Source organism: Xenopus laevis, chromosome 8L (assembly GCF_017654675.1).
Source record: "Xenopus laevis strain J_2021 chromosome 8L, Xenopus_laevis_v10.1, whole genome shotgun sequence".
Classification (NCBI taxonomy): Eukaryota; Metazoa; Chordata; class Amphibia; order Anura; family Pipidae; genus Xenopus; species Xenopus laevis.
The window spans coordinates 2,914,775-2,942,398 of record NC_054385.1 but is presented as its reverse complement, the minus strand read 5'-3'; the positions used below and the strand labels follow the sequence as shown (position 1 = coordinate 2,942,398).

General features: G+C 44.3%; 3 protein-coding genes across 8 annotated transcripts in view; all 3 read right to left on the bottom strand.

Moving 5' to 3' along the window:
• zbtb34.L (zinc finger and BTB domain containing 34 L homeolog) overlaps positions 1-19,545 on the bottom strand; it is a 37,211-nt gene extending 17,666 nt beyond the window's left edge. The window contains exons 1-2 of one of the 2 annotated variants that reach the window (XM_018228594.2): positions 19,380-19,545; positions 3,022-3,156 (exon numbers count right to left, since the gene is read on the bottom strand). In XM_018228594.2, the coding sequence (XP_018084083.1) occupies positions 3,022-3,156; positions 19,380-19,530 (286 nt within the window). In that variant the 5' untranslated portion in view covers positions 19,531-19,545. Of the gene's footprint in view, positions 1-2,185; positions 2,374-3,021; positions 3,157-19,379 lie in introns of those variants that run through there. The other variant, XM_018228595.2, reaches the window with a different exon arrangement.
• Positions 13,335-19,505, bottom strand: zbtb43.L (zinc finger and BTB domain containing 43 L homeolog). Its single transcript, XM_018229455.2, has 3 exons — positions 19,380-19,505; positions 15,305-15,400; positions 13,335-14,833 (listed from the first exon to the last, which is right to left on the bottom strand). The coding sequence occupies exon 3, from the start codon at positions 14,808-14,810 to the stop codon at positions 13,413-13,415; it is 1,398 nt and encodes a 465-aa protein (XP_018084944.1). The 5' UTR covers positions 14,811-14,833; positions 15,305-15,400; positions 19,380-19,505; the 3' UTR covers positions 13,335-13,412.
• Positions 19,546-21,382: 1,837 nt separating the features above from the next.
• The window catches only part of LOC108698165 (collagen alpha-1(I) chain), an 88,555-nt gene continuing 82,313 nt past the window's right edge, over positions 21,383-27,624 (bottom strand). For all 5 annotated transcript variants that reach the window (XM_018229450.2, XM_018229451.2, XM_018229453.2 and 2 more), the window contains 18 exons: positions 26,891-26,944; positions 26,416-26,469; positions 26,258-26,311; positions 26,114-26,167; positions 25,846-25,899; positions 25,715-25,768; positions 25,583-25,636; positions 25,194-25,247; positions 24,916-24,969; positions 24,577-24,630; positions 24,464-24,481; positions 24,327-24,380; positions 24,077-24,139; positions 23,798-23,963; positions 23,606-23,712; positions 23,441-23,521; positions 23,183-23,365; positions 21,383-22,929 (listed from right to left, as the gene is read on the bottom strand). In XM_018229450.2, the coding sequence (XP_018084939.1) occupies positions 22,780-22,929; positions 23,183-23,365; positions 23,441-23,521; positions 23,606-23,712; positions 23,798-23,963; positions 24,077-24,139; positions 24,327-24,380; positions 24,464-24,481; positions 24,577-24,630; positions 24,916-24,969; positions 25,194-25,247; positions 25,583-25,636; positions 25,715-25,768; positions 25,846-25,899; positions 26,114-26,167; positions 26,258-26,311; positions 26,416-26,469; positions 26,891-26,944 (1,362 nt within the window). In that variant the 3' untranslated portion in view covers positions 21,383-22,779. The remainder of the gene's footprint in view (positions 22,930-23,182; positions 23,366-23,440; positions 23,522-23,605; positions 23,713-23,797; positions 23,964-24,076; positions 24,140-24,326; positions 24,381-24,463; positions 24,482-24,576; positions 24,631-24,915; positions 24,970-25,193; positions 25,248-25,582; positions 25,637-25,714; positions 25,769-25,845; positions 25,900-26,113; positions 26,168-26,257; positions 26,312-26,415; positions 26,470-26,890; positions 26,945-27,624) is intronic.

Here is a 27,624-nt window from a genome sequence, read left to right as displayed (position 1 = left end):
GGCAATACGCACTAACACCGGGCGCCAGGGCAGTTCCATAAAAGGTGTTTGAGTTCATGGTCGTGCCCCTTCCTGCTTTCCCCTGTCTGAGTTGGCAGAACGGTGGCAAGGCAGAGCTGGTGTATATATATATATATATATAGATATGCAATATATAACAACTGCCTTGGTGCTGGTTAATGGTATTATGTAAGACAAAATGCTGGAAAAACCACACTCATAGGACTTGTAAGGTGCAAAAATAGAAAAGTTTATTACACAACGTTTCGACTAGTATTAGAGCTGAAACGTTGTGTAATAAACGTTTCTATTTTTGCACCTTACAATCCTATGAGTGCGGTTTTCCAGCATTTTGTCATATATATATATATATATATATATATATATATATATATATATATATATATATATATATATATATATATATATATATATATATATATATACTGTGCGTACAGATGGCCATGCTGTGAATCATCTATAGGGGAATGTACGTCTGTATGAACAGGAGCAAACCATTGAGAGGGCGGGGGGGTGGCTAGAGAAAGCCACAGTTCAGTAGTAGGAGTGTCCTTATTGCTGATAACAAGCATCCAGATAATGCTAATAAGTCAGCAAATATACCACTGGGATCCTAGGGTACAACTAATGCAGATCAGCCCAAAGAGGTGGATTCTTCAACAGCCATTGGATTCCTCATATATTGGTGGTAAAAGCAACAAAATGACACTGTAATGTTATTGTAATGTAGGGGAACAGACACATAAATCAGTTACACTTCAGGAAGGATGATTTCTCGTTATACAGTAGCACCCCAAAACCAAACGGTGACCCCAACATACAGACTGACATGGATACTGAGGTTTGGGAGTGAAAATTGCAGGACAGCAACACATATCAGAGATAAGAGTCAATGTAAAAGCCCTCACTTGCAGCACCGACCCTACAACAGTCTCTGACAGCAAAAGAGAATATATATATATATATATATATATGTCACGCAGAAAATAAATAAAGTTAAAATATAAATAGTCCCTCCCCACTCCTTAGTCACCAAGCTCTGGCAAAGGAGTATCCCCAAGTCAACCAGAGCTTAGGCGCCCAGTTGCAACCCCCCAAAAATTTACATTGCAAATCCCCATAGAACTAGCACAGGGGGGTGCACCCCTAAAGGTCCAAGATTTTATCACAGCCTCAACCCACAGCTTCCCCAAAGTGTCAAAAAATAAACCAACGTCTCAAGCAGAAACCTCATAAACCGCTCATCTTAACAGAAGCACCCCATGGGTGTCCCCAAAAGGCACAAGAGTTACCCCACCCTGACTTCTCCAGTTAGTTTGAAGAAATGGTTTCATTTAATTCCCAACAACATGTTTTCGTACTTCCCACCCCAAGGCATTATGTGATGTCCCACATTGTCACAAACAGGTTCATGGTCAGTGGGATGTTTCCCTGTGAGATATTCGCTGACTTGCCCCCCGCTGGGGTCCCACCAGCGCCTCTAAACCCCAGAAAGCCCCCAATAGCCAATGACACTAGCCCAGTGTGGCCTCTGTTTAATGACAGAACAAAGTGATCCATAGAAAGCAGTGTCGCCCCAGTGTCATTTTATTGTATTTCTACTGAAACACCCCAGTAATAATCATGCCCCACCCACAGCAACAGCCAATCAGTGGCAGAGAACCCCCAGTATAGGGGCAGCTCCCCAACACCAGCGACCCCTGATGACCCCAGGGAACTGACAACTACAGGAAAACCAATGTCTCTGCCCAGAAGCCCAATGAACTTCAGTAACTGCAGCAGCAGCAGAGGGAAAGTTGTGGGCCGAGATGAGAAGCGGCAGTGACTGAGCCCGACCCTCGGGACTGACCAGACAAAACTGCCCAATAGATCAATGAGGGGCTAAAACTTGTAAAGGAGGGACGGCCCCACCCCCAATCCCTGAAAGGTCACAGGTCAGGTCCCCCAGCAACCGGAAAGTGCAGCAAATGTCGGGCCTCTCCCCCCGACCCCACAGTCTCAGTACAAACCCAGTGGCACTAACTGCCCCTCCGGCCCGTGACGTGTAACTCCCTCCTGCCCAATGTTCCCTCATTCCCTCCGTCTGGAAGTTCCCAGACTGCCCCCTCCCCCATCATGGGACGTAACTCAAGGGAACACCGACGCGCTCCCAACGGTCTCTCACCTGCGGGGTAACAATGAGCCGCTTGTCTCTTCACATCGCTTCAGGGAGCAGCACGGGCCGGTACATGGGCCTAACCCCGCTCTTCTCCCCGCTCCGGCCTCCTCAGCTGCCGGAAACGCTCTCAGGCCTCGCCCAGTAGACACTTCCGGGTCGCACTCTCTCCCTCTAGCCCCTCCCATTGGGCTGCGCGCCTCTGCTACGTCAGCGTACCAACAGGGCACCATTTCTCCCAGCTTTTTTTTTTGTACAATTAAAACTTTATTGAGAAGCAACATGAACAAAACAGACAAATGGAAGCAAAAGGTCTTTAGTAGCTCCAGGGTTACACATGCAGCTCTCCTCTCCCTTCCCCTTTATACAGGGACTTATGGGTAATGTGTATCCCCCCATTATCCCCTTTACACAGGGACTTATGGGAAATGTAGTGCTCTGCAGCCCTGAGCTGAATCTCTGCCCCCACATTAGGTGTATCTAGAGTTGTCACCTATCTGCAAAAATATACCGGCCTTCCTATAGTCTTATGTTATTTCCTATTACTAATATTGGGCTCAAACATCATTTCTACCATCCAGGCCAATAAAATACCAGTCAGGTGGCAACTCTAGGTGTATCCCCCTCTCCACAGGCCCAGGAGACCACGGGAGGAAAAACACGGGAGGAAAAACACGGGAGGAATAACACGGGAGGAAAAACACGGGAGGAAAAACACGGGAAGAAATACACGGGAGGAAAAACACGGGAGGAAAAACACGAGAGGAAAAACACGGGAGGAAAAACACGGGAGGAATAACACGAGGATAAGACAGTAGTTATAACAAAACATAAGTAGCAAATACCTGAGTGAAATGTGTCCATGTTGGGACTTGATCTCATTCCTGGGGGGGAAACTGGCGGGTGAGGAAATCCGTTGACGCTGGATCTTCTACCGGAATGGGAGTTTTCCATTGTTTCACCAGTAAATCCCACCGATACTGAGTAGTAAAGCCGGAGGAGCGTTTATAGAGGAGAAAAGAAAGATCTATTCAATCATTTATTCCCCTTAAATTCACCCAAAACTCCGGCTGGCGGGAGCACAAGGCCACATGCAGTTTGTATCCAAGGTTCCCCAACATCTTAGGCCCTTATCAACAGAGCTCAACTAAGTGACACACGTGGGCTAGAGGGAGGGGGGTCATACTAACAGGTAGACTAGCGAGTAGGAGGGAATCACTAATAGACTCACCTGTGCTTATGTGAGAATTACCTGATCTGTCCAATGGCTGCACATTCCTATCTGATCCCCATTGTAAGCAGCAGTCCTGTCCTGCTTTATGGCAGCTGAGATTCTAGCTATCTGTATAACAGAACATTCTGTCCCAGTGGCTGCACAGATCCTATCTGATCCCCATTGTAAGCAGCAGTCCTGTCCTGCTTTATGGCAGCTGAGATTCTAGCTATCTGTATAACAGAACATTCTGTCCCAGTGGCTGCACAGATCCTATCTGATCCCCATTGTAAGCAGCAGTCCTGTCCTGCTTTATGGCAGCTGAGATTCTAGCTATCTGTATAACAGAGCATTCTGTCCCAGTGGCTGCACAGATCCTATCTGATCCCCATTGTAAGCAGCAGTCCTGTCCTGCTTTATGGCAGCTGAGATTCTAGCTATCTGTATAACAGAACATTCTGTCCCAGTGGCTGCACATTCCTATCTGATCCCCATTGTAAGCAGCAGTCCTGTCCTGCTTTATGGCAGCTGAGATTCTAGCTATCTGTATAACAGAACATTCTGTCCCAGTGGCTGCACAGATCCTATCTGATCCCCATTGTAAGCAGCAGTCCTGCCCTGCTTTATGGCAGCTGAGATTCTAGCTATCTGTATAACAGAACATTCTGTCCCAGTGGCTGCACAGATCCTATCTGATCCCCATTGTAAGCAGCAGTCCTGTCCTGCTTTATGGCAGCTGAGATTCTAGCTATCTGTATAACAGAACATTCTGTCCCAGTGGCTGCACAGATCCTATCTGATCCCCATTGTAAGCAGCAGTCCTGTCCTGCTTTATGGCAGCTGAGATTCTAGCTATCTGTATAACAGAACATTCTGTCCCAGTGGCTGCACAGATCCTATCTGATCCCCATTGTAAGCAGCAGTCCTGTCCTGCTTTATGGCAGCTGAGATTCTAGCTATCTGTATAACAGAGCATTCTGTCCCAGTGACTGCACAGATCCTATCTGATCCCCATTGTAAGCAGCAGTCCTGTCCTGCTTTATGGCAGCTGAGATTCTAGCTATCTGTATAACAGAACATTCTGTCCCAGTGGCTGCACAGATCCTATCTGATCCCCATTGTAAGCAGCAGTCCTGTCCTGCTTTATGGCAGCTGAGATTCTAGCTATCTGTATAACAGAACATTCTGTCCCAGTGGCTGCACAGATCCTATCTGATCCCCATTGTAAGCAGCAGTCCTGTCCTGCTTTATGGCAGCTGAGATTCTAGATATCTGTATAACAGAGCATTCTGTCCCAGTGACTGCACAGATCCTATCTGATCCCCATTGTAAGCAGCAGTCCTGTCCTGCTTTATGGCAGCTGAGATTCTAGCTATCTGTATAACAGAACATTCTGTCCCAGTGACTGCACAGATCCTATCTGATCCCCATTGTAAGCAGCAGTCCTGTCCTGCTTTATGGCAGCTGAGATTCTAGCTATCTGTATAACAGAACATTCTGTCCCAGTGGCTGCACAGATCCTATCTGATCCCCATTGTAAGCAGCAGTCCTGTCCTGCTTTATGGCAGCTGAGATTCTAGCTATCTGTATAACAGAGCATTCTGTCCCAGTGGCTGCACAGATCCTATCTGATCCCCATTGTAAGCAGCAGTCCTGTCCTGCTTTATGGCAGCTGAGATTCTAGCTATCTGTATAACAGAACATTCTGTCCCAGTGGCTGCACAGATCCTATCTGATCCCCATTGTAAGCAGCAGTCCTGTCCTGCTTTATGGCAGCTGAGATTTTAGCTATCTGTATAACAGAGCATTTTCCCCTTTACGTAAAGCTGATACTTTGTTGCCCCTGATAGTTCATAGGGCCGAGGAGTTGTGAGTCCCCCAAACCCCACAAAATTGAGGGCTCAGCAGTCCCTGGGGAACATGTTAAAGCCAATAGATGTTCCCCAGCCACTCTTTTACCTCAAATGCCATGACAATAGTATTTGTAAACCTGAAGGACTGGTTGTGTTGTACTACAGAGATGCAGATTCATACAAATAAATGTATTTTGCATTCCCACGAGACGCGCGTAGTGTTTGTAACCTCGTGTGAACCTGTAGCTGCACCATAAAAACACAAAGTTATTCTACGAGGAATCCGGACAATCAGGATCCATCAATTAACCCAGGTGCCAATGCAAATGAATAATGAAAATCACCCGTCTCTGAAATGTTCCTGCTTAGGGCTGCTGTATTATGCTCTTCATTGTACAATAGCTCCACGTTCCACTCCTGCTCAGCACATTTGCTCCTCACCTGTGGTTACATCTCACCGTTGTGCTAATCAGCGCGCCCAGCGCAAACGAGCGTAAGCCTTTGGTGCCAAACCAGCTATTATCTACTTGTTAGCCATCTGCCATGTATTGCTTAGTACATGACCAGATTAGCTGACGGGGGAAGGGATAAAAAAAAACTTTTAGGATAATCCTTTTGGGGTGTTAAAGCTTTGTTAAAACCCAAAAATTCACTCCATATGGTTGGCACAAAATCTTGGTATCCAAATAAACTGGTTGCACCTCTGTACATGTTATAGGCAGGGAACATGCACAGACTTGTTGCAGCCACTGGGACAGAATGTTCTGTTATACAGATAGCTAGAATCTCAGCTGCCATAAAGCAGGACAGGACTGCTGCTTACAATGGGGATCAGATAGGATCTGTGCAGCCACTGGGACAGAATGTTCTGTTATACAGATAGCTAGAATCTCAGCTGCCATAAAGCAGGAGAGGACTGCTGCTTACAATGGGGATCAGATAGGATCTGTGCAGCCACTGGGACAGAATGTTCTGTTATACAGATAACTAGAATCTCAGCTGCCATAAAGCAGGACAGGACTGCTGCTTACAATGGGGATCAGATAGGATCTGTGCAGCCACTAGGACAGAATGTTCTGTTATACAGATAGCTAGAATCTCAGCTGCCATAAAGCAGGACAGGACTGCTGCTTACAATGGGGATCAGATAGGATCTGTGCAGCCACTAGGACAGAATGTTCTGTTATACAGATAGCTAGAATCTCAGCTGCCATAAAGCAGGACAGGACTGCTGCTTACAATGGGGATCAGATAGGATCTGTGCAGCCACTGGGACAGAATGCTCTGTTATACAGATAGCTAGAATCTCAGCTGCCATAAAGCAGGACAGGACTGCTGCTTACAATGGGGATCAGATAGGATCTGTGCAGCCACTGGGACAGAATGTTCTGTTATACAGATAGCTAGAATCTCAGCTGCCATAAAGCAGGGCAGGACTGCTGCTTACAATGGGGATCAGATAGGATCTGTGCAGCCACTGGGACAGAATGTTCTGTTATACAGATAGCTAGAATCTCAGCTGCCATAAAGCAGGACAGGACTGCTGCTTACAATGGGGATCAGATAGGATCTGTGCAGCCACTGGGACAGAATGTTCTGTTATACAGATAGCTAGAATCTCAGCTGCCATAAAGCAGGGCAGGACTGCTGCTTACAATGGGGATCAGATAGGATCTGTGCAGCCACTGGGACAGAATGTTCTGTTATACAGATAGCTAGAATCTCAGCTGCCATAAAGCAGGACAGGACTGCTGCTTACAATGGGGATCAGATAGGATCTGTGCAGCCACTGGGACAGAATGTTCTGTTATACAGATAGCTAGAATCTCAGCTGCCATAAAGCAGGACAGGACTGCTGCTTACAATGGGGATCAGATAGGATCTGTGCAGCCACTGGGACAGAATGTTCTGTTATACAGATAGCTAGAATCTCAGCTGCCATAAAGCAGGGCAGGACTGCTGCTTACAATGGGGATCAGATAGGATCTGTGCAGCCACTGGGACAGAATGCTCTGTTATACAGATAGCTAGAATCTCAGCTGCCATAAAGCAGGACAGGACTGCTGCTTACAATGGGGATCAGATAGGATCTGTGCAGCCACTGGGACAGAATGCTCTGTTATACAGATAGCTAGAATCTCAGCTGCCATAAAGCAGGACAGGACTGCTGCTTACAATGGGGATCAGATAGGATCTGTGCAGCCACTGGGACAGAATGTTCTGTTATACAGATAGCTAGAATCTCAGCTGCCATAAAGCAGGACAAGACTGCTGCTTACAATGGGGATCAGATAGGATCTGTGCAGCCACTGGGACAGAATGTTCTGTTATACAGATAGCTAGAATCTCAGCTGCCATAAAGCAGGGCAGGACTGCTGCTTACAATGGGGATCAGATCAGATCTGTGCCAATGTTATACAGATAGCTGAAATCCCTTACATTAGCATTCTGCTTTCTGGGACAAACTTCTCAATACACATATTAAAGTAAGATTTCTGCCCTAGAACCATCTCTGCCCAGTGAAGTTATAAGTTTGCCTCTAGCCTGGGACTGTGGGAGAGTTTGGGGGCACCCAAGGGTGACTTTAGCTTTCTCTGAAAACTCTCAGAAATGCCTTCTCGGTAGAACAAAGCCCGGCTCAGGGTGTGGATGTTGATTTTACTTGGAGTCGCCCCACACAACCTGTTTGAGAGCTGACACTGATCTCTCGGCTGTTTTCAAAGCAAACAAGAATTCGGCTCTTTCGTGGCAAATACGAGTTGTGACAGCTGTGCCGGGGGCAAGAGGGTCGCACTCCCTTTAAATGGGATGTTTCCAGAGAAACAGTGAGGTTCCAAAGGGGTGTTTGCTTTGTGCTCCTCCACATCATTGCTCAGAAATAGGTGAGATTGGGCAACTTTGCCAGATTGATATAAGTCCTGACTTTACCTTTTGTTTATCCCGTCACCTTGTTTTACCTTTGGCTTCTTTAGCCGTGTGGGCGGAAAGCTTCCTGCGCTGATATAAATCAATCAGTCTTAATTACACACATTGCTTCACTGCACTAATCACTTGTCACTTCTTTCATTAAGTCACAACAATCACCCAGAATTTCATGCTTACGAAATACTATGGGATCGGACTCTTTCATGGGAAATAAGCCTTGTTTATAAGCAGGGTGTTTTACACAATATTAGGGTATAGCTTATTGTGTGCCCAGAACATTCCTTCTCTGTATATTTGTATTTATACATATGGGAGGAGGAGGTGCCATATTGATTCCCTTAGACAGTACAGTATGAGGGTATAGCTTATTGTGTGCCCAGAACATTCCTTCTCTGTATATTTGTATTTATACATATGGGAGGAGGAGGTGCCATATTGATTCCCTTAGACAGTACAGTATGAGGGTATAGCTTATTGTGTGCCCAGAACATTCCTTCTCTGTATATTTGTATTTATTGTTTTTGGGACATTATAGGCATTATAGGCATAACACATCTCCAAGATCAGTCATAAGGTCAGGATAAATTGCGACCATGTTGACAGCGAGGGATTGAACAATGATAATTTAGGAGGCATGAAGTCAAGCTTGATCCTTCACAGCATTCAGTTTCACAGTTTGTTCTGCCCTGCCGACTGAAACTGCCATGTGAAACCTGAGACTGAAGTGAGAGGTCAGGTGGGGAATCTACAGATAGCATTAGGGGACACAACCAATGAGTTTATTGAGGGAGCTTGTATGATGAAGGATGGTATATACGGCCTGTGGATGAGTTATACTCCAGCCTGACCCTTGGTGGGACGTTGATTACTGATAAACTGGTGGTGTTGTATAAGCCTCAGTTCTTGAGGAACAGCATTTTCTCTGTTTGCTAGAGGCATTGCTCACTCTACCTACAGGCTGAAGGTCATGGTCACCTTTAGAACTTGCTGTAGATCCAGTTGATGAGGGAGGCAAAATTGAATAGTTACCACTATTCTGTGGTCACGCTAAGTAACCTAAATGCATGGGACAATCAAGTCTGGTTGGTTGAAGTAACATGCAAACAGCCAATGAACATCAGTCTATGAGAAGAGCTTTTGATAGGGCGGTCCATTCTTTGTGATGGGTTGGTTATTACAAATGACTAGAAGAGGCACCACAGTATGAACGGTGTGTGTGAGATCCACGTTGTTAGGTAGATACATTTCCAGTACCGACTGGGCTGTAGAGTTTGTCTTGACTAAAACCCAAAACACAGGAGGCAGTGGCAGTTAAACAGATAACATTTATTCCACGTCATACAAAAAAAAACAAAAAAGAGCTTGAGTCTCTTCTATAAGAAGAAAATAATAATAATAATAAAAGGTAACAGTAAATTCCACGCGGGCAGCGATATCCTTATTACGCAAACACGGACATTCAGTCTCTGTATCACACGTACAAGTCACAATGTCCAACAAGCAACTTAACTAGCCCCACAGGCTAACACGCCATTGGGAAACTGCCGGCCTTACCAATCCTGGGAGCTGACAGTTGGCCATGCCTTGTCAGCTTCCAAAAATGTATCCTTTTTAGGGAAAATCTAAAAGCACAAAGGTGGCCATATGTACCCCAAGGCAGAGAATACACTCCAGAGCAACTTTAGTTCCCCTTTAACTTTGTTCAAGTGACACTTGAATACAAATTGTAGCGCTGGTGTCAACGGTTTAGAGATGTGTGGGTCGCAGCTGATCAATTTCACCTGGAGCGGGTCGTACACGATCTCGGTTGCAAGCAGCTCCTCCGCCCTTTCCAGCCCAAAACGGCTTGTTACTTTTATTTACCTGCGCCCGCCCCCTCAGGTGATGTCAGGGATGGGCAGTCTAGGGGTATATAAATCAATGTAGCAGGCCATGTTGCTCTTTTAGGGTCGGCAAAAAGGTCCACCTGTCCAAAAAGTTGGCAGCTGCAGTTGGAAAGAAAGGATGCTCTGGAAATGTTTTCATTTTATCTACACCTTTTAGCAGAAATGTTCTTTCCCCAAATATTCTAATCCCCCCCCCCAAGCCACAGCAACAGGTATACCCCCAAAAAAAGAAAAAAAACAAATCCATACACACTCTCATTGAGATAATAGGGCATTTACATGTAAACACTGAGACACAAAGATCTGCAATGGGCGCCCTCACACCTGCTAGTGGACTACAAGCCCTAGTGCTGTTGCGAGTTGCAATACAACAACGATTGTAGGGGCTGCAGAGTAAAGATCTCTGGCTTTAGAACTAAATGTTTTTATTTAAAGCTAAAAATAAAATATATATATATATAGACCATCAAACAAAAGACCTACATTGACAAAAGAAGTGCAATCCAGGTGGAGCCACCTATCGAGACCAATTATAAAGGATATAAATACAAAGTGCTTTATTTCAGACATGAATTAAGGGTCTGGGCTCGCTCCACCATCAATGAGATTCTAGAGGAGGATGTTCCTGCTGGCGGCTCTCTGTTGAACTAAACTCCTAGGGGATGCTGGGAACTGTAGTCTAAGAACATCTCTGCAAACGCAGAATGGGCTTCCCTTTTCTAGCTGAGGCCTGGCACAATGGGTATCATTTCACGGGTTTATTTTGTGCATTGCACGTAGCCTTCCATTCTATCTCTGGCCAATCCCAGCCATGTGGGCACAAGAGAATTCCTAGCTGCTATGGTGACTCTGGGTATCTAATGGGCATTGGTGATGGGTGACCTCTCACCAGCGAGAAGATGAAGCACAGATAAGGCAATAATGGATGTTATTATATGAACCCTAATCTAACTGCCAGCAGGTAAGTAGCAGTTGGCTCCATGCAAGTAAGTTGCAGCTAAACTCTTGGCTGAATTACGTGGGAATTTCTGAGAAGCAGGGATGCACCGAATCTTTAATTTTTCGTCCAAATACAATTTACCAAACCCTAATTTGCATATTGAGTAGGGATGCACCAAATCCAGGATTCGGTTCGGGCCATTTTCAGCATATGAAAATTAGGGACGGGGAGGGAAATTGCACGTCTTTCAGTCACAAGAGAAGGAAGTAAAAAATGTTTTCCCCTTCCCACCCCTAATTTGCATATGCAAATTAGGATTCAGATTCGGCTAAATCTTTCGCGAAGGATTCGGGGGTTCGGTCGAATCCAAAATAGTGGATCCCTAATATTGAGATTTGAGGAAGTCACCATAATTTGAATGATGTTAAATCTGCCCCTAAGGATTCGGCGGATTCTGTAGAAAGTTTAAATACTGTCCAAATTGTAGATTTGGTGTATACCTACTGGGAAGTAATGGTGTGATGCCAACTTTCTTTTGGCCCCTGAGGTATCCCTTGTCCACCTCTGGGTTGGTGCATGTGCCAGACAGAACCCTGGTACTGCTCATGTGCCCAGTTTGAATAGACACAAGGGATACCACATGGGGGGAAAAAGATGGCGGTACCAGTTCCATTGTTGGAAGAGCTGAGCCGGCCATTTAGTAGAAGTGGTACACCAGGAGTAACACAAATATTCCAATCTCGGCACCGTTGAAGCTGGTTGGTTATTCCAACAGGGAGATGTATAAATGACAACAATCACATTCAGTCCCATCCAATCGTCTGTTTCGACAGAGCCTCGTTTTTGTGCAACTGGTTTACATCACTGTCAGATGTAAAAGAAACAAAGTGCCGAAGGAACGAGAGCCGTCGGGTAAAGATGAGAGCATGTGGGGAGAGGTGATAGAACCAAACGGCCCAACGAAGAAGCCAATAGGAGACCGTACAGTACCAGAGTTTTGCTTCTCTTACACACAGAACATGTACAGATTAAAGGCATGGATCTTCACTGTTATGGGGCTGATGAACCTCTGGAAGTAAAAATGATAAGAGGCCGATAAGCATTTTCAGTTCCAACAATAGCAGTTGACAATATAACCAACACGATTTACCAAAAATAAAAATGTAACAAAACGTGATATTCAAGTAAGTGCCAACTATTCCAGCTTATTATCTCAGAACAAAAAAAATATATATCATTTGTAAAATATTCTACTGCAACGATCAATAGGACCACGGCGGAGCACTGCACGACAGCAACTGTTTTCTCGAAGGTCGAAACAAATGCAACTTAGGGAGGAACCATTTGACTAAATATAACGCAGGGGGAAGAAAAAAAAGCACCAAACATTGAGAAAGGAATTGCGCTGGGAGCCAGTTAAATTCACGGTTACTGACTCCGCCCACTTTTATTTTGGGCGCTACAAACATTGCTTGTACCAGAGGAGTATTCTGTACACTAACGAGTGCTTGACTATACAGAAGTAGATAGTCCCCCCTTGATGTTGTTGTCTCGTTAATAGGGAACATGGTGATGGGGGCTCATGTTGCTATGGGCAACCCAAATTACGCATTTTAGCTTCTAAATACCCCCTCCAAAACTCTCAGTCACTCAAATACATATGTAAAAAAAAAACATTAAAAGGTGCACAAGAGATTGTCGTCTCGTCAATGCACACTTCACTGACTCGAAGGCCCAAAGCCTTTCGGAAACGTTGCAACCATGTTTTTTGTTTTTTTTTAGTTTTAGTTAAAAAATACAATTTCAGTCACTCTGAATCCCATCCTGTACAGATGAGGTGTCCAATCAGATTTCTGTTTTTAAGTGCTGGGTAATAAAGCGACATCTGTAAACACAACTGTGCTTTCCATCAAGAGGAAAGGGAATGTATTGAGGTTCAGCATGTTTTTGTATAGAGTCTCCCAAAAAAACTTCTTTGAATTGCGAACAGATCGAGACCAAACGAGAACATGTATTCCAGTTTTAAGTGCCATGTTTTTCCGACTCTCTTGGCCTTGAGTGCAACTTGGGTCACCAGGCAATTCGTTCTGTATCTATTCTGTAGACTCCACATGGGTTAAATATTTAGTTATAGTCAGTTTGTGATTCTGCTTTAAATGGCTGATGTTTACTGGGATAGAGTCATTACAACTTGATGTTTGTCCAATGAAATGGCTTCCTTCCGGTACAATATGGCGTCCAAGCTCGAACCCAAGACTGATTTTAAGGTTTGTCTATGCCAATAACAAGCACCCACATATATTGTGGATAATCCTTTCACACTAAATTCTGATTTATTGCTCTTTCATGAAAAAAAAAAAAAAACGATGTAGTGTTTGTAAATGCGGACATCTTGGAGCTGACCAAACACACCAGTTCTTTAGCTTTCAGTCGGTGCCGGTAGCTCCCCTTTTGAAGCATGATATGACTTTGAACAAGAGGTCACATGTCGGTGAAAGCTGTCGCGCCACATGAAGCGTTTGCCACAGATATTGCACTCGTACGGCTTGATCCCCGTGTGGATCTTCATGTGACCTACTAAGTGGTGCTTCATCTTAAACTTCTTGCCGCAGACGCCACATCCATACGGGCGCAAACCAAGGTGCATGCTCATGTGCCTATCCCTCTGGCTTTTGTGCGTAAAACTTTTGCCACACTGGCAAGGGTACAGTTTGTACACGACTGCGGTGAAACCGGACGGAGAGGTTTCTTCTTTAATCCCCGCAGCTACCTGTATTCCTTCCCCGTAGGGAGCTGCGGAGTTTTCCACTCCATGTGCGTCAACGTGATCATCTCGATCTGCAGAAAACTCTTCCATGGAAGCTCCATAAAAATCAACTTGTTCATCATAACGCGTCGTGTTGCCGTGACCCTCTAGTTCCCCTGTCTTTTTGCCGCAAAGGTCAAACGTATCGCCGACGCCAGAGGACTGGATTGGCGGTTCTATAGGGCCAGCATTGATGGACTCTGAAACATGGTCTTCAAATGGAGGATGCACTTCCATGCCTTCACACTCTTGCTGAAACCTTTCTGGTTTGATATGGAGCCATCTCTTGTGGGACATGATGCTCGGTTTCATGTAGAGAGGACGAGTGTAGTGATATTCGGCGCTATCGCTGGCTGCTTCTTCTCCGTCTTGACTGGTCATCTCCGTACTGAGCTGGTCATGTTCAGTCGAAGAGTTGCTCGGTACGTACTCATGTTCAGTGAGTTGGGAGGACAGTTCATCATCTTTAGGACTTTCTTCCTCATTTTCAACATCTCGTATCTCTTCGCCCTTTCGAAACTCTACCTGCCCTACTGTCCCAAGTTCAAAGCCTTCGCTCAGACTATTGTAGTTGCTGCTACTCGGAGACTGGTGGTCACTGCTGACGTTTGTTTTATGACACAACAGAGTAGGGTTACCTTCTAAAAGTTCTGTACACTTATCGACCACGTGCCACATCTGAAGAAAGCTTGCTGCTGTCAGATAACTGACGATCTCGTGAGCAGGGAGCGACAGTCTTCCAGTGTACGAGGACAAAAGGATGTTTTCAAATACTCGGGGATTCATGACGTCAGGCAAAACCACTCTCCTGCTGTTTTTCAGTAGCACCTGGTCACAGAAGTAGGGAGAACTTGCCGCCAACACGGCTTTATGGGCTCGGAAGAGGTGGCCTTGCACTACGACTGAGATGTCACATAACTGACCATGCTGACGTTGATGATTTAATTTCTGCAAAATGGTGCTGGAGAAGTCGGGGAACTCGACACGGAAAGCACTAGATCCGGCCTCCATTTCACTCCACGTGTCCCGAAGTCCTGGAATGAAGAAGGGGAACAAAATCAGTGCGTTCTCTCAAACAGAACTGCGCCAACGTTTTACTTCTGTCCTTGACCTGAGATGTCCAACCTGTGGCTTTCGGTTGTTGTTGTATATCAAACTCTTGATGCAGTGAGTGATAAAAGCGAGAGGGTCAGCCAGATATCTATATACCCTTCATATGAGGACCACATTAGTCCAGGGATATGGATCTACATACAGTAAAACCCTATTATGAGCTGATGGTTAGACAGGTCGGGCAAAGGTCTGCTCATTAGGAGGCCTGATCTTTTTATATGACCATTGAGGGTGGGAACAGATTCCCTTTCTCTGGTGCTCTCCTACAGTTTCTTACCCCAGGCTCCCACATGATGAAAAACTGGCGCCTCCAATGAAGCATACATCCATTACTCTAGCTCCTCCCAACATTCTCAGTCAGCCCGAATGGAGGCTTTTAGCATGAAGCTTACCTACTTAGCAGGCATGTCGGCTGGATAAGGCAAGTTCATCGAGGTCCTCAAACATTCACATTTTTTCATGGAAATCTTGATTCTCTGCACTGATTTCTGCAAAAGGCCAAGCAGTTGCACAGTTACGGACAGGAATTTACCCGCCCAGAAGCTGCAGCAATCGGGTATCAGATATGGGTATGAATAGCTGTCAAGGTAAATTACAAGTGCTTCTTTGTTTTTGAACAGTGGAACTAAGGTAATCAATATGACACCTCCCTCCTCCCATATGTATAAATACAAATATACAAAGAAGGAATGTTCTGGGCACACAATAAGCTATACCCTCATACTGTACTGTCTAAGGGAATCAATATGGCACCTCCTCCTCCCATATGTATAAATACAAATATACAGAGAAGGAATGTTCTGGGCACACAATAAGCTATACCCTCATACTGTACTGTCTAAGGGAATCAATATGGCACCTCCTCCCATATGTATAAATACAAATATACAGAGAAGGAATGTTCTGGGCACACAATAAGATATACCCTCATACTGTACTGTCTAAGGGAATCAATATGGCACCTCCTCCTCCCATATGTATAAATACAAATATACAGAGAAGGAATGTTCTGGGCACACAATAAGCTATACCCTCATACTGTACTGTCTAAGGGAATCAATATGGCACCTCCCTCCTCCAATATGTATAAATAAAACTTTTCTAGGAAGGAATGCTCTGGGCGTTATACCCAAATATTGGCACATACTTATTAAAGGCCACATTTATCATAGCTATTAGAGACAATACCTATAAGTAGGTCACAACAGGCAGAAATACCGCCTCAAACTGACAACTGGATCCAGAAGAAACTATTTCTAATTTGAGTCAGCCCCAATGGAGTGTATGCCCCACACAGATCTACACAACCGGTAATGGGGCCTTCCAGCCGCTGAACTAAAACTCCCAGAATCTTTATATCAATGACTTGGGTCCATATGAACAGAAATTAAAGTCATTATATTTTGTGAGTGGAATGTGAAGCGGCCAAGCAGACATATTACTATAATCCGCAACACGAGATATTAAATTGCCTGATTTGCAACGTTTTCCTGCAAAACAGTCATTTAAAGGCACAGGCACACCACTGAAAAGAGTTACTGGTACCCCCATTAGTTACCGGGGGAGGTTATAACAAAACAAAGAGTGAAGCCTGTGTTTTTCCTTAATTAAAGGCAGTGGCTGGCCATGTGACCAAGCAGTGCTTAATTAGTAGTGACATGGCTAACAAGTCAGGGGCAACCACAGGGCTGGTGATTTCACAGGTTAGTGAGAAGAGGGGGTGCAGTGTGATAAGCCGGTCCTTGTGTTGCAGAGTCTTTACAGAGCTGGGGGGTTCATGGAGTCGTTGCAGAACTTGGGGGGTGGAACAGTTACAGAGCTGGGGGAGTGTCATAGACTCATTATGAAGCTGAGGAGGTGCAAATGGTCCCAATATTAGGGTTGTCACCTTTTATGGCAAATAAATACCGGCCTTCCTCTATTCTTGCCGTTTTTTCCTATTAATAACATTGGCATCAAGCATCATTTTTACCGGCCAGGCCTGGTGGCAACTCTCGATGCACTAAATCCAGGATTCGGTTCGGGATTTGGCCTTTTTCAGCAGGATTCAGCCGAATCATTCTGCCCGGCCGAATCCTAATTTGTATATGCAAATTCGGGGAGGGAAATCACATGACTTTTTGATACAAAACAAGGAAGTAAAAAATTTTCCCCTTCCCACCCCCTAATTTGTGCAAATTCGGATTCAGTTCGGTATTCGTGCTAAGTCTTTCGCAAAGGATTCGGCTGAATCCAAAATAGTGGATTCGGTGCATCCTTAATCAATATAATCCCCTCTGGGCTCCGCTAGTCACCCAAACCTTTCCCTGATTAATAGGGATGCACCGAATCCACGATTTGGGATTCAGCCGAATCCTTGGTGAAAGTTTTTGCCGAATACCGTACCGAATCCGCATATGCAAATTAGGGCAGGAAAGGAAAGAGTGGAAAAAATTCTTCTTTTGTGATGAAAAATCACGTGATTTCCCTACCCGCCCCTAATTTACATATGCAGATTAGGATTCGGATTGGCCAGGAACAAGGATTCGGTCGAATCCCAATACTGCTGAAAAAGGCCGAATCCTAAACCAGATTCTGGATTTGGTGCATCCCTATTATATAATGTGGGCTCTTGCCTTCGCCCAATGTTTAGATGGTGAGCTCTTCTGCATAGCTCCCTCCTCACTAAGTACCAACACACACTGGGCATATTTATAACTGACAAGCCGTGGCCCCTGTGGGTTTCTGATTGTGGCCCCTGCTGTTTCTCTGGGGTTAAACCATACAAAGACAGTAGGTTCCATGTTCAGCTTATGCTTATTCTGATTGGCTGCTGACTCAACCAGCAAACACTCACCAATGTAACCATCACTGACTCACAGGGGCTGCTGGGAAGCTACAGGCTCAGCTGCCAGAAACACTTGGACTCCCAGTATTATACGCCAATTATCACTAAACTACAACTCCCATCGTCCTTCTTCAAGGTGTGGTTGTTCAATGACGTCAGGCGGACTCCCAGTTACCCATAAAGGAGAATCCAGTGAAAAACTGACAGTTTTATATAGAATTCTAACATGCAAATGTCATTTATACTGAAAGCAGTGTCTGGAAGATTATATTCTCTGTACTGCTGCTTCTGACTCCTAAACAAAGTACAGGTTTGGCACCCGTTATTCAGAATGCTCGGGACCTGAGGTTTTCCAGATAAGGGATCTTCCCGTAATTTGGATCTTCATACCTTAAGTCTACTAGAAAATCATATAAACATTAAATAAACCCAATAGGCTGGTTTTGCCTCCAATAAGGATTAATAATATCTTAGTTGGGATCAAGTACAAGCGACTGTTTTATTATTACACAGAAAAAGGAAATTGTTTTTTACTTTAGATGATTTTGATAAAATGGAGTCTATGGGAGACGGCCTTTCTGTAATTAGGAGCTTTCTGGATAACAGGTTTCCGGATAACGCATCTGTACTAGAAGATAAAGAGACCCCCTTACACATTGTTTTAGATAATTCTGAATAAGAGACTGGAATATGAATAGGAGAGGACTGAATAGAAAGAGGAGTAATAGAGAGTAACAATACATTTGTAGCCTTACAAAGCATTTGTTTTTAGATGGGGTCAGTGACCCCCATTTGAAAGCTGGAAAGAGTCAGAAGAAGAAGACAAATCCTTAAAAAGTTATAAAAAAATAAATAATGAAGACCAATTGAAACATTGCTTAAAATTGGCCATTCTATATTAGCTTTTTATTCAGCAGCTCTCCAGTTTGTAATTTCAGCCATCTGGTTGCTAGGGTCCAAATTCCCCTAGCAACCATGCATTGATTTGAATAAGAGACTGGAATATGAATAGGAGAGGCCTGAATAGAAAGAGGAGTAATAGAGAGTAACAATACATTTGTAGCCTTACAGAGCATTTGTTTTTAGATGGGGTCAGTGACCCCCATTTGAAAGCTGGAAAGAGTCAGGAGAAGAAGGCAAATCCTTAAAAAGTTATAAAAAAAAATAAATAATGAAGACCAATTGAAACATTGTTTAAAATTGGCCATTCTATATTAGCTTTTTATTCAGCAGCTCTCCAGTTTTAAATTTCAGCCATCTGGTTGCTAAGGTACAAATTCCCCTAGCAACCATGCATTGATTTGAATAAGAGACTGGAATATGAATAGGAGAGGCCTGAATAGAAAGATGAGGAATACAAAGTAGCAATAAAAATACATTTGTAGCCTTACAGAGCATTTGTTTTTTAGATGGGGGTCAGTGACCCTTGTTTGAAAGCTGCAAAGAGTCAGAAGGGAAATGTAAAAGTTGCAGAGAATGAGCTAAAAGTTATAGGGTGGGATGAGCCCATTAGCAGACATGGCAGGTGAGAAGATGAGTGCAGCAGTGTTACAGTAGAATACAAAGCCCAGTAAGGCCTGAGATGAGGAGTCAGTTGAGGCGATAGAAAGGACAAGGGACATGAGAGAGGAAACACCCACCTGTTCTCTCTGCCCCCGGTCTCAGGCATCGCAGCCCCTCAGCTCCGTCTTCTTCCGGAAGTGCTCTGATCCCTGTCAGGGCCGCGACTAACAGGCACTTCCGCGTCTCGCCGTGCTCGCTCCGCCCATTCCGAGTCAGTCTTTCTCTCATTGGGAGGCGAGCGACATGTGGCGCGACGGGACGAATGAGCGCAGGCGCGCTGTCTTATTTAGCTGGGAACCGCTGTGGGGAATGGATAGGGAATAAATTGCCCTGCCCAGAGGCATTATGGGAGATGTAGTTTGGCTGCTTTATAGACAGATCGGCTTCTGGATTGTGTAAATGGCATTCCAGGCCGCATAATCAGCTACAGGGGATGCTGGGAGATGTAGTTCTTGTCCTAGCTCTACAGCAGCCTTCTATTCCCATTATATGACTCACTAACAGGCAGCAGAGACTCTAGATTGTTGGCTGAACGAATTAAAGGGACATTTGACAATTTTTGTTTAATATAACTTGGGCACAGAAGTTGCCATGTGGTTGTTGCTCTTAGCAACTGGGCATCGCTGCACAATTCTGCAGGCCAGTCGGTTGCTATGGTTACTGGTGTGTAAGGAACGCTCCTTTGCAGCCATTAGCCCTGCGGCTAGTGACAGTGTTGGGCCGGCTCTTTGGCTGTGACTATTGCCCGGCCTGTGGGTGAGATTAAACAATGACTGTATATATAATATATGCACATATAGTTACATCAGGTTAAAAAAAGACTATAAACTATATAGAGTTTAGTATCACAATAACCTTTGTATTATGTCTGTCCAAGAAATCATCCAAGTCCCTCTTATAGTCATTAACTGAATCATCACCCGGCAGTGCATTCCCCAACCTCACTGTCCTCACTGTGATGAACCCCCTACTCTGTTCCTTTAAATGAAACTTCTTTTCCTCTAGTCTGAAGGGGAGGCCTCTGGTACGTGATTCTCTTTATGGGTAAAAAGGTCCCCTGCTATTTGTCTATAATGTCCTCTAATGTACTTGTAAAGTCTAATCATGTCCCCTCACAAGCGCCTTTTTTCCCCCAGAGAAAACAACCCCAACCTTGTCAGTCTCCCTCATAATTTAACTCTTCCCTCCCTCTAACCAGTTTAGTTGCACTTAGTCTCTGCACTCTCTCCAGCTCATTTATATCCCTCTTAAGGACTGGAGTCCAAAACTGCCCCCATACTCCAGATGAGGCCTCACCAGGGACCTATAAAGAGACACAATTATGTTTCATCCCTTGAGTTAATGCCCTTTTTTATACAAGAACTTTATTTGCTTTAGTAGCCACAGAATGACACTGCCCAGAATTAGACAACGTGTTATCTACAAAGACCCCAAGATCCTTCTCATTTAAGGAAACTCCCAACACACTGCCATTTAGTGTATAACTTGCATTTATATTATTTTTGCCAAAGTGCATAACCTGCATTTATCAACATTGAACCTCATTTTCCAGTTTGCTGCCCAGTTTTCCAGTTTAGACAAATCACTGTGCAAAGTGGCAGCGTCCTGCATGGAACCTATAGTTCTGCACAATTTAGTCTCATCTGCACAAATAGAAAGAGTACTTTCAATGGCCACCTCCAGGTCATTAATAAACAAGTTGAAAAGCAAGGGACCTAGTACAGAGCCCTGCGGTACTCCACTAACAACACTGGTCCTGTAAGTGACTCGTCAGTATCCCTTTAAGAGGCCAAGGCCAGTGTGGTGGGAAACATGCAAAAGACTGGGGGGCCCGGGGTGCAGGACTGGACTCCATATCCAACCTATGAACCCTCAGAATGGTCCTGGGTTGCACATTGAACCTTCCACTTGTGCTTGGTGGCGCCAGTGCTCCGATATCAGATCCACCACAATTGTGTTTCAGGTCGGACTAACTGGTCCCAGCGACCCACGGGACTTCCTGTATCTGTAATAATCAGAGAAGTTAGCCCCGCCCCTGCGGAACTGCAGTCACTGACTAATAAAACTGTACAATTCACCGTTTCTATCACAAAATGAGATTTATTCGATTGAGACTTTATAGAATATATGTACAGCACAATACAGGGCAAGTCATAAAAAAAATTCATGTAGAAAAAAACAAAATAACTATTAAATCTCAGGCACTTGTGGATTTAAAGCAAGAACAACGTGGCCTTCATCTTTCATTTATACACAAGCAAAGGAGAGGAGAGTCGGACGCTATAAAATAGAAAGATAGCCGTAAGCTTAAGGTATTGCAGAACTACAACCCCCAGAAGTCCTGGTAGAGTTGTAGGACTAGAGCTTGACTGTCCCCATGGCAACAGGGCAGGGAGAGATTGTGAATCCGCTATCCAATCAGAGGAGGCTAAATGTTACTAAATAGATTTGAGGTTAGTGCAAAAGCTGATATTTCCAGGGATTTCTTTATGGGGACAGGGAGCCCAAAAGGGGGCAGCAGGTATAGTAGGAGGCAACAGTGTTGGTTGGCAAGAAAGACCATAGAGCTGGATTCTGCGTGCCAGGATACTAGAAAGACCACAGACTAGTACAGAACTAAATTCCTTGACCTGTTAAAGGGCACATGCACCCACCCAACTGCACGGAAACCTCTTTGGTTCAGATACCCTCTTCACAAGGTTACAGAGATAGAGCAGCCAACCACAATCTGCACTACCATGAACTTACTGGGCTTTCAGGGGTCTCTAACTTGGTCTTCATTCTACAGTATGTCTACCTGCCACTGCTTCTGACCCACAGTTTGGGAAACCACTGCTCTGGATACACAGATTCATAAAGGTGCTAATCAGAATCAAGAGGAGACTGCTGCTCTTCTGTCGGAACTCCCTGCGTCCCATGAAGCCACAAGTGAAATGCCACTGATTTTACTCATCCTGCGTTTGATGTCACAAATCCCAACAGCTGGCGACTGAGATCCATCCAAGTGTCACCAGTTATTATAGTCAAATGTTGACATGGTACCCTTTGGCCATTAGGTAACCCATCCATGGTCAACCGAAAATCTGGTAACAGTAAAGTCAAACAGAACTTGAGCACCGTTTCATCTCTGCTACACAAGCGGAATAAGAAGTGCACTGAAAAATAAATTCCGGTTCCTTCCCTGAAAACATTACTCCGCAAATGTTCTTCTGATAGGAAGCCTTGAGGTGTCTGTGTGTGGTTCTCACCAGGAGATACAGGTGAAGCCTTCAAACTTAAGAGTAGGAGCACCAAATGCTTCACTGTAAACAATTGTCTCCCTTCCTGAGAGAGAAGGTTAAAAAAAATAAAAAAGCAAGCCGAGTGGGAGGGGGGAGACCCATGTAATAATTTTCGGTATAAATAAGGCAGGTCTTCCACCCTTCACCTGGGTGCTGTCCACAAAAAAAGCGTTCACAAGAGGAAGGGGCTCTGAGTTCAGCTGTAGCACGTAGGACCCACAAAGAAACCAAACTGGTGTCCAAAGTCGCCGTCGTGTAACATAGCCAAGTCTCTGAGAGGAAGGAGGCTGAGGTCTGAAGGGGCAAAGTGGAGGAGAGTTCCCGTTCTGTTTGACGTCTCTTCCCACTGCAGTACAGAGCACAAACATTAGGAGCTGTGAAAGGAGGATCTGGCATTTGGGCCTACAATTGGCTGAACGTGAGAAACATCCTGTGATGTTGCTTTTATTAGAGAATGACCCCAGTTAGAAGAGAAGAGTCATCTGACCTTATCTAGTCAGTTCTAAGCATCACAAGACATTGTCGGATGAAATGACCTGCAGGTGGCCATGTTTTTGCTTATATTCTATAATGCTCTTCCTAGTGTTAAGGTTCCTTACCTCACAGCCCTGCAAGGTCACCAGAAAGCTCTGATCCCTGGTATCGGTCAGAAACTTCACGTTCTTGTCTTTTGCCGTGGCCTCAGGCCGAGCTTGGCACACGTACCTCACCCCCTGATGGACAGCACTGCTTTGTAACTTTAAGAAACGCAGCTGGACAACTCCTGTTTCACTGTACCTGAACTGTGGGAGATGAACGTTAGATCATGCTAACACAGATGGGCACCTTGCCTAGAAGCCGTACTCCATGACACTTACTGTAAAGCCTCCAGGGAGAGTGCTGAACCACTGGAAACCCTCTGAAGTCTGATAGTCTTGAAGCCAAGGTCTGACTGGGATCTAGCAACAAGAAAAACATTTGAAGACCCTATAGAAGTTGTATGGAACGCAAGAGTCTACAGACTGGAGAAAGAATTTACTTACTTGGCTCTCCTGAGGTAGAAGACACGTCTCACCCCCAGCAGTGAAATTGCAGAACACAAGAAAAGAATCCTGTGGACTTCCCAGATTGGGATCTACATAGTAATAACCTAATGACACGGAATGGATAGAAAGCTGTAATGATTTTATTATGGCTGCCAACTCCACAGAGAAGAATCTTTTCTGGGCGCTCACCGTCAGATAGATGAGGTTGTATGAGCTGAAGTTCCTTACAGGTGCTGGCTGGATTTTCCTTGGAACCGTTTGGTGGAAAGCGCAGTTGTTTCAAGTCCTCTTCCAAACGACGCACAAGATCCCAAGGTCCCTCTACACTCAAGGCACCGGCGTGAGAAAAGGTCCGCTGAATTGGTTACAGAGAAACCATCAGATGGTGAAGGTTTTAATGTGAAGGCAACAGAAATAGTCATGTGTGGAGTTTCAAACCAGATGCCGATGGGTTTTCTGCAAGCATACCTTTAAACTTTGGGCTGTTAAATTTAGAGTAGGTCCAGGAAGGCCAGGCGCACCAGGAGGCCCCTAAAATATAAAGTTTCATTTGTTCATAAGCAACCAAGAGAACATAGCTATAAGTGTATTTATTGATGATCTACTCCAGTTCTATTGGGATGTATCATCTAAGACGTGGGACATCCTAGTAGGGTGCTTCTTACAGTGGCAGAAACAGATGGATGTGTTTGCTCTACATTTTAAAGTCTAAGCTTACTGGTGGTCCAGGTGGCCCTCTGGGTCCTTCTGGTCCAGAGAATCCTTTGTGTCCCTGAATGTCACAAACAGACATAAAATAAGAAAACAAGTCCAGTGCCAGTTTCAGAAACTAAAATAGATGTCCCTCAACCTCACCTCTATCCCTGGTGGTCCCTTAAAAAGAAGAAAGTAGAAGTGAGCAATGATCTGTGCATAACTTCTACACGTTTTTGTCAATGTTTGTGGTTTTGTATATCGTTCTAACTTACTGGTGCACCTTGGGGTCCAGGCAATCCTTGAGGGCCAGGTGGCCCCTCAACTCCCTAGATTAAAGATACTGCAGTCACAATTTTATTTTATAATATTCCAGGTTAAAAGGTACATGTTCATCAAATTCAACCTTCTGTCCAAGTGAAACCTGAACAAACTGCATCAGTAACTTGTATTTTTATTTTCTCACTTGCTAAAAATCAACAAATCAGCAGTTACAAGGGAATAATGCCCCGGCTTGACAGGTGCCACCAGCCTTAAGTATATCGCTTCCAGTACATGTATAATGGGAAGTATTTCCTAGTGGCCCACTCTTTGTTAGAAGCCTTTCTTAGTACCTGCTCCCCTTTGATCCCTTCAGGTCCACGCTCCCCAATAGGTCCTTGTTGTCCCTGAGGAAAGAGAAATAACAATATAACACAGGGAAATCATTAGGATTAACCCAAATCCACACATTTGTAAACCAATTTTGCATTATATAAAGTGAAGAAAAAAAAAACCATACCTCCACCCCAAATAAATCAGATAATATCCCAATGCTGAATATTAGATACACATAATGTAAGATATCTTTGTTACTAAGTCAGGGTTTGATGATATTTTGTTAAGTGTTCACCTTCAGCCCTTCTTCTCCTTGTTGTCCTATTGGTCCATCCAAGCCCAGCTCACCCTAGGAAAGAAGAAAGAGCAGAAAGTATGAAACACCAGAGGAAGGTCCCCAGTCCTAGTGGGGCTGATGCAATAGCCTGTGGGTTTCATCCCAAATGGACTTACGTACTCTTTAGGGTACCATTAATATATGATATAACATATAATATATGAGGAGAACAGGGACTGGAAAAGAATGAAAATGCACCTCATGTCCCAGAATAAAACACGGAAGGGACTAGTTTAAGAAATGCTATCCTTCAGTTGAGCGTTATCGTAGTTTTTCCAATTGGGCTATCTGCTTTACAGAGGTTGGTTGATCTATCAAACATTTGCATTACTTTTATGATCACTTACCTGTATACCTTTGTGGCCTGTTTCACCCCTCGTTCCTCTAAGTCCAGGGATCCCCTAGAGAAATACCACAAAATTCTTACGTTGTCCTTGCAGCATTCCACTGCCCTAAAACCACGTACAACGTAGACTTACATATGGTCCTCTGGGTCCTTCTGGTCCTTCCGAACCCTTATCTCCTTGTAAACCCTACAACAATGATACCATGACTTCAATAAGAACCATGCCGGTAACTTCTTTAGGTAAGACAATATGATTATTTTTACCTTGAGACCTGCAGGTCCTCTTGGTGGCCTTGGGCCTGCTTTCCCTCTTCTGCCCTGAAATAAATTTAGGCAAGTGTTAGAAGGCTGCCAAAGATTAACCTGTGCATGTTGACTTCTCCTAACCGAACACCATTTCCTTTGGAATATTTTTCTCAGATAGGGGATGGGCAGAACCCAATAGCTGAAGAAAGCCTTAAATAGACACAGTTCTCCCTTGGAAGCAGCCAGAAACCTTATAAACACTCAAAAGTATCAATGGTGCCATTACCTTTCTCCCATGATTCCCTGGTCTGCCGGGGCGGCCATCAATGCCACTGTCACCCTGAAAAAAGAGAGATAAAACACCGACAATTAAAAACCACACTGTGTTGCAAAACAACACTTGTCTATGGCAGGAGTTAGAAGATGGTACCTTTTCTCCCCTCTGGCCAATTTTTCCTTCTTGTCCTGGATTTCCAAGGGGGCCCTGAGAAAGACAAAAAAGTCAGACCATACAACACAAGCTTTCACAGTAATGGTACATTCACTGGCAGCCAAGATTCAGCTCTTGCTTGAGTTCTTCAACCCTACCGTTTTCCCTGATACGCCTTGTTCTCCTGGTTGCCCCTTTTCTCCTTGTGGTCCCTGAAAAAAGTAAGAATTCAGTGGCTGGAACAGAAACGTTAATAAGAAACGTGTCCCGGTTGCCCTGGGGAAGACATTTACTGTGCAAATGTAAGAGGCGTAGGGATGCACAATCACTTCCTTCAAGTAGACCAAAGTTAGTTCACTGTCTGTGTGGAGGAGTAACTGTTTATTTAGGCTATTTAGGGAAGGTATTGTCTGAGCATAAAGGAATGGGATGGGGGGTACAGAATCACTTCTTCAATGTGCAATAGATACAGTCGGTGCTCTGGCTCCATTTAATCAGCTTAAATCTAGGTAGGAATTATTTAAACAAAGGCTTTAACTTGACAGATATATCGGCCTTTCTATTTTAACTACTATGTATGGAAATGGACTTCAGGACTTTAGGGATCTTGAACAGTTTTAATTTGATACTTACTTCTCTTCCTGGTGCCCCTATTGACCCAGACTCCCCAGGAGGACCTGGAACTCCCTGTAAAGAAAGTAGATTTTATCAATGGCATTATCCAACCTCATTCATCATTTACCACCTGTATATTATTCATTTAGATCATAACCTAATTCATATAATTATGTTACTTATACGTTATTATGTTACCTTTATATGGTCACAGAACCCTTATCCATTATCCCTTATAATACATGAGTGATACTCAGAGTTCCCTGTATAACTCAGCCTGCAGCCTTGTGCCTTTATATGGTCACAGAACAACCCCTCAGTGACTTCTAATATCCTTATCATTTACAGTAGGGGGTACATTATCCCTTATAATACATGAGTGATACTCAGAGTTCCCTGTATAACTCAGCCTGCAGCCTTGTGCCTTTATATGGTCACAGAACAACCCCTCAGTGACTTCTAATATCCTTATCATTTACAGTAGGGGGTACATTATCCCTTATAATACATGAGTGATACTCAGAGTTCCCTGTATAACTCAGCCTGCAGCCTTGTGCCTTTATATGGTCACAGAACAACCCCTCAGTGACTTCTAATATCCTTATCATTTACAGTAGGGGGTACATTATTCCTTATAATACATGAGTGATACTCAGAGTTCCCTGTATAACTCAGCCTGCAGCCTTGTGCCTTTATATGGTCACAGAACAACCCCTCAGTGACTTCTAATATCCTTATCATTTACAGTAGGG

Bases quoted from the DNA above. Each gene is read 5' to 3' on its own strand.
- zbtb43.L (XM_018229455.2), bottom strand. From the start codon at position 14,810: ATGGAGGCCGGATCTAGTGCTTTCCGTGTCGAGTTCCCCGACTTCTCC.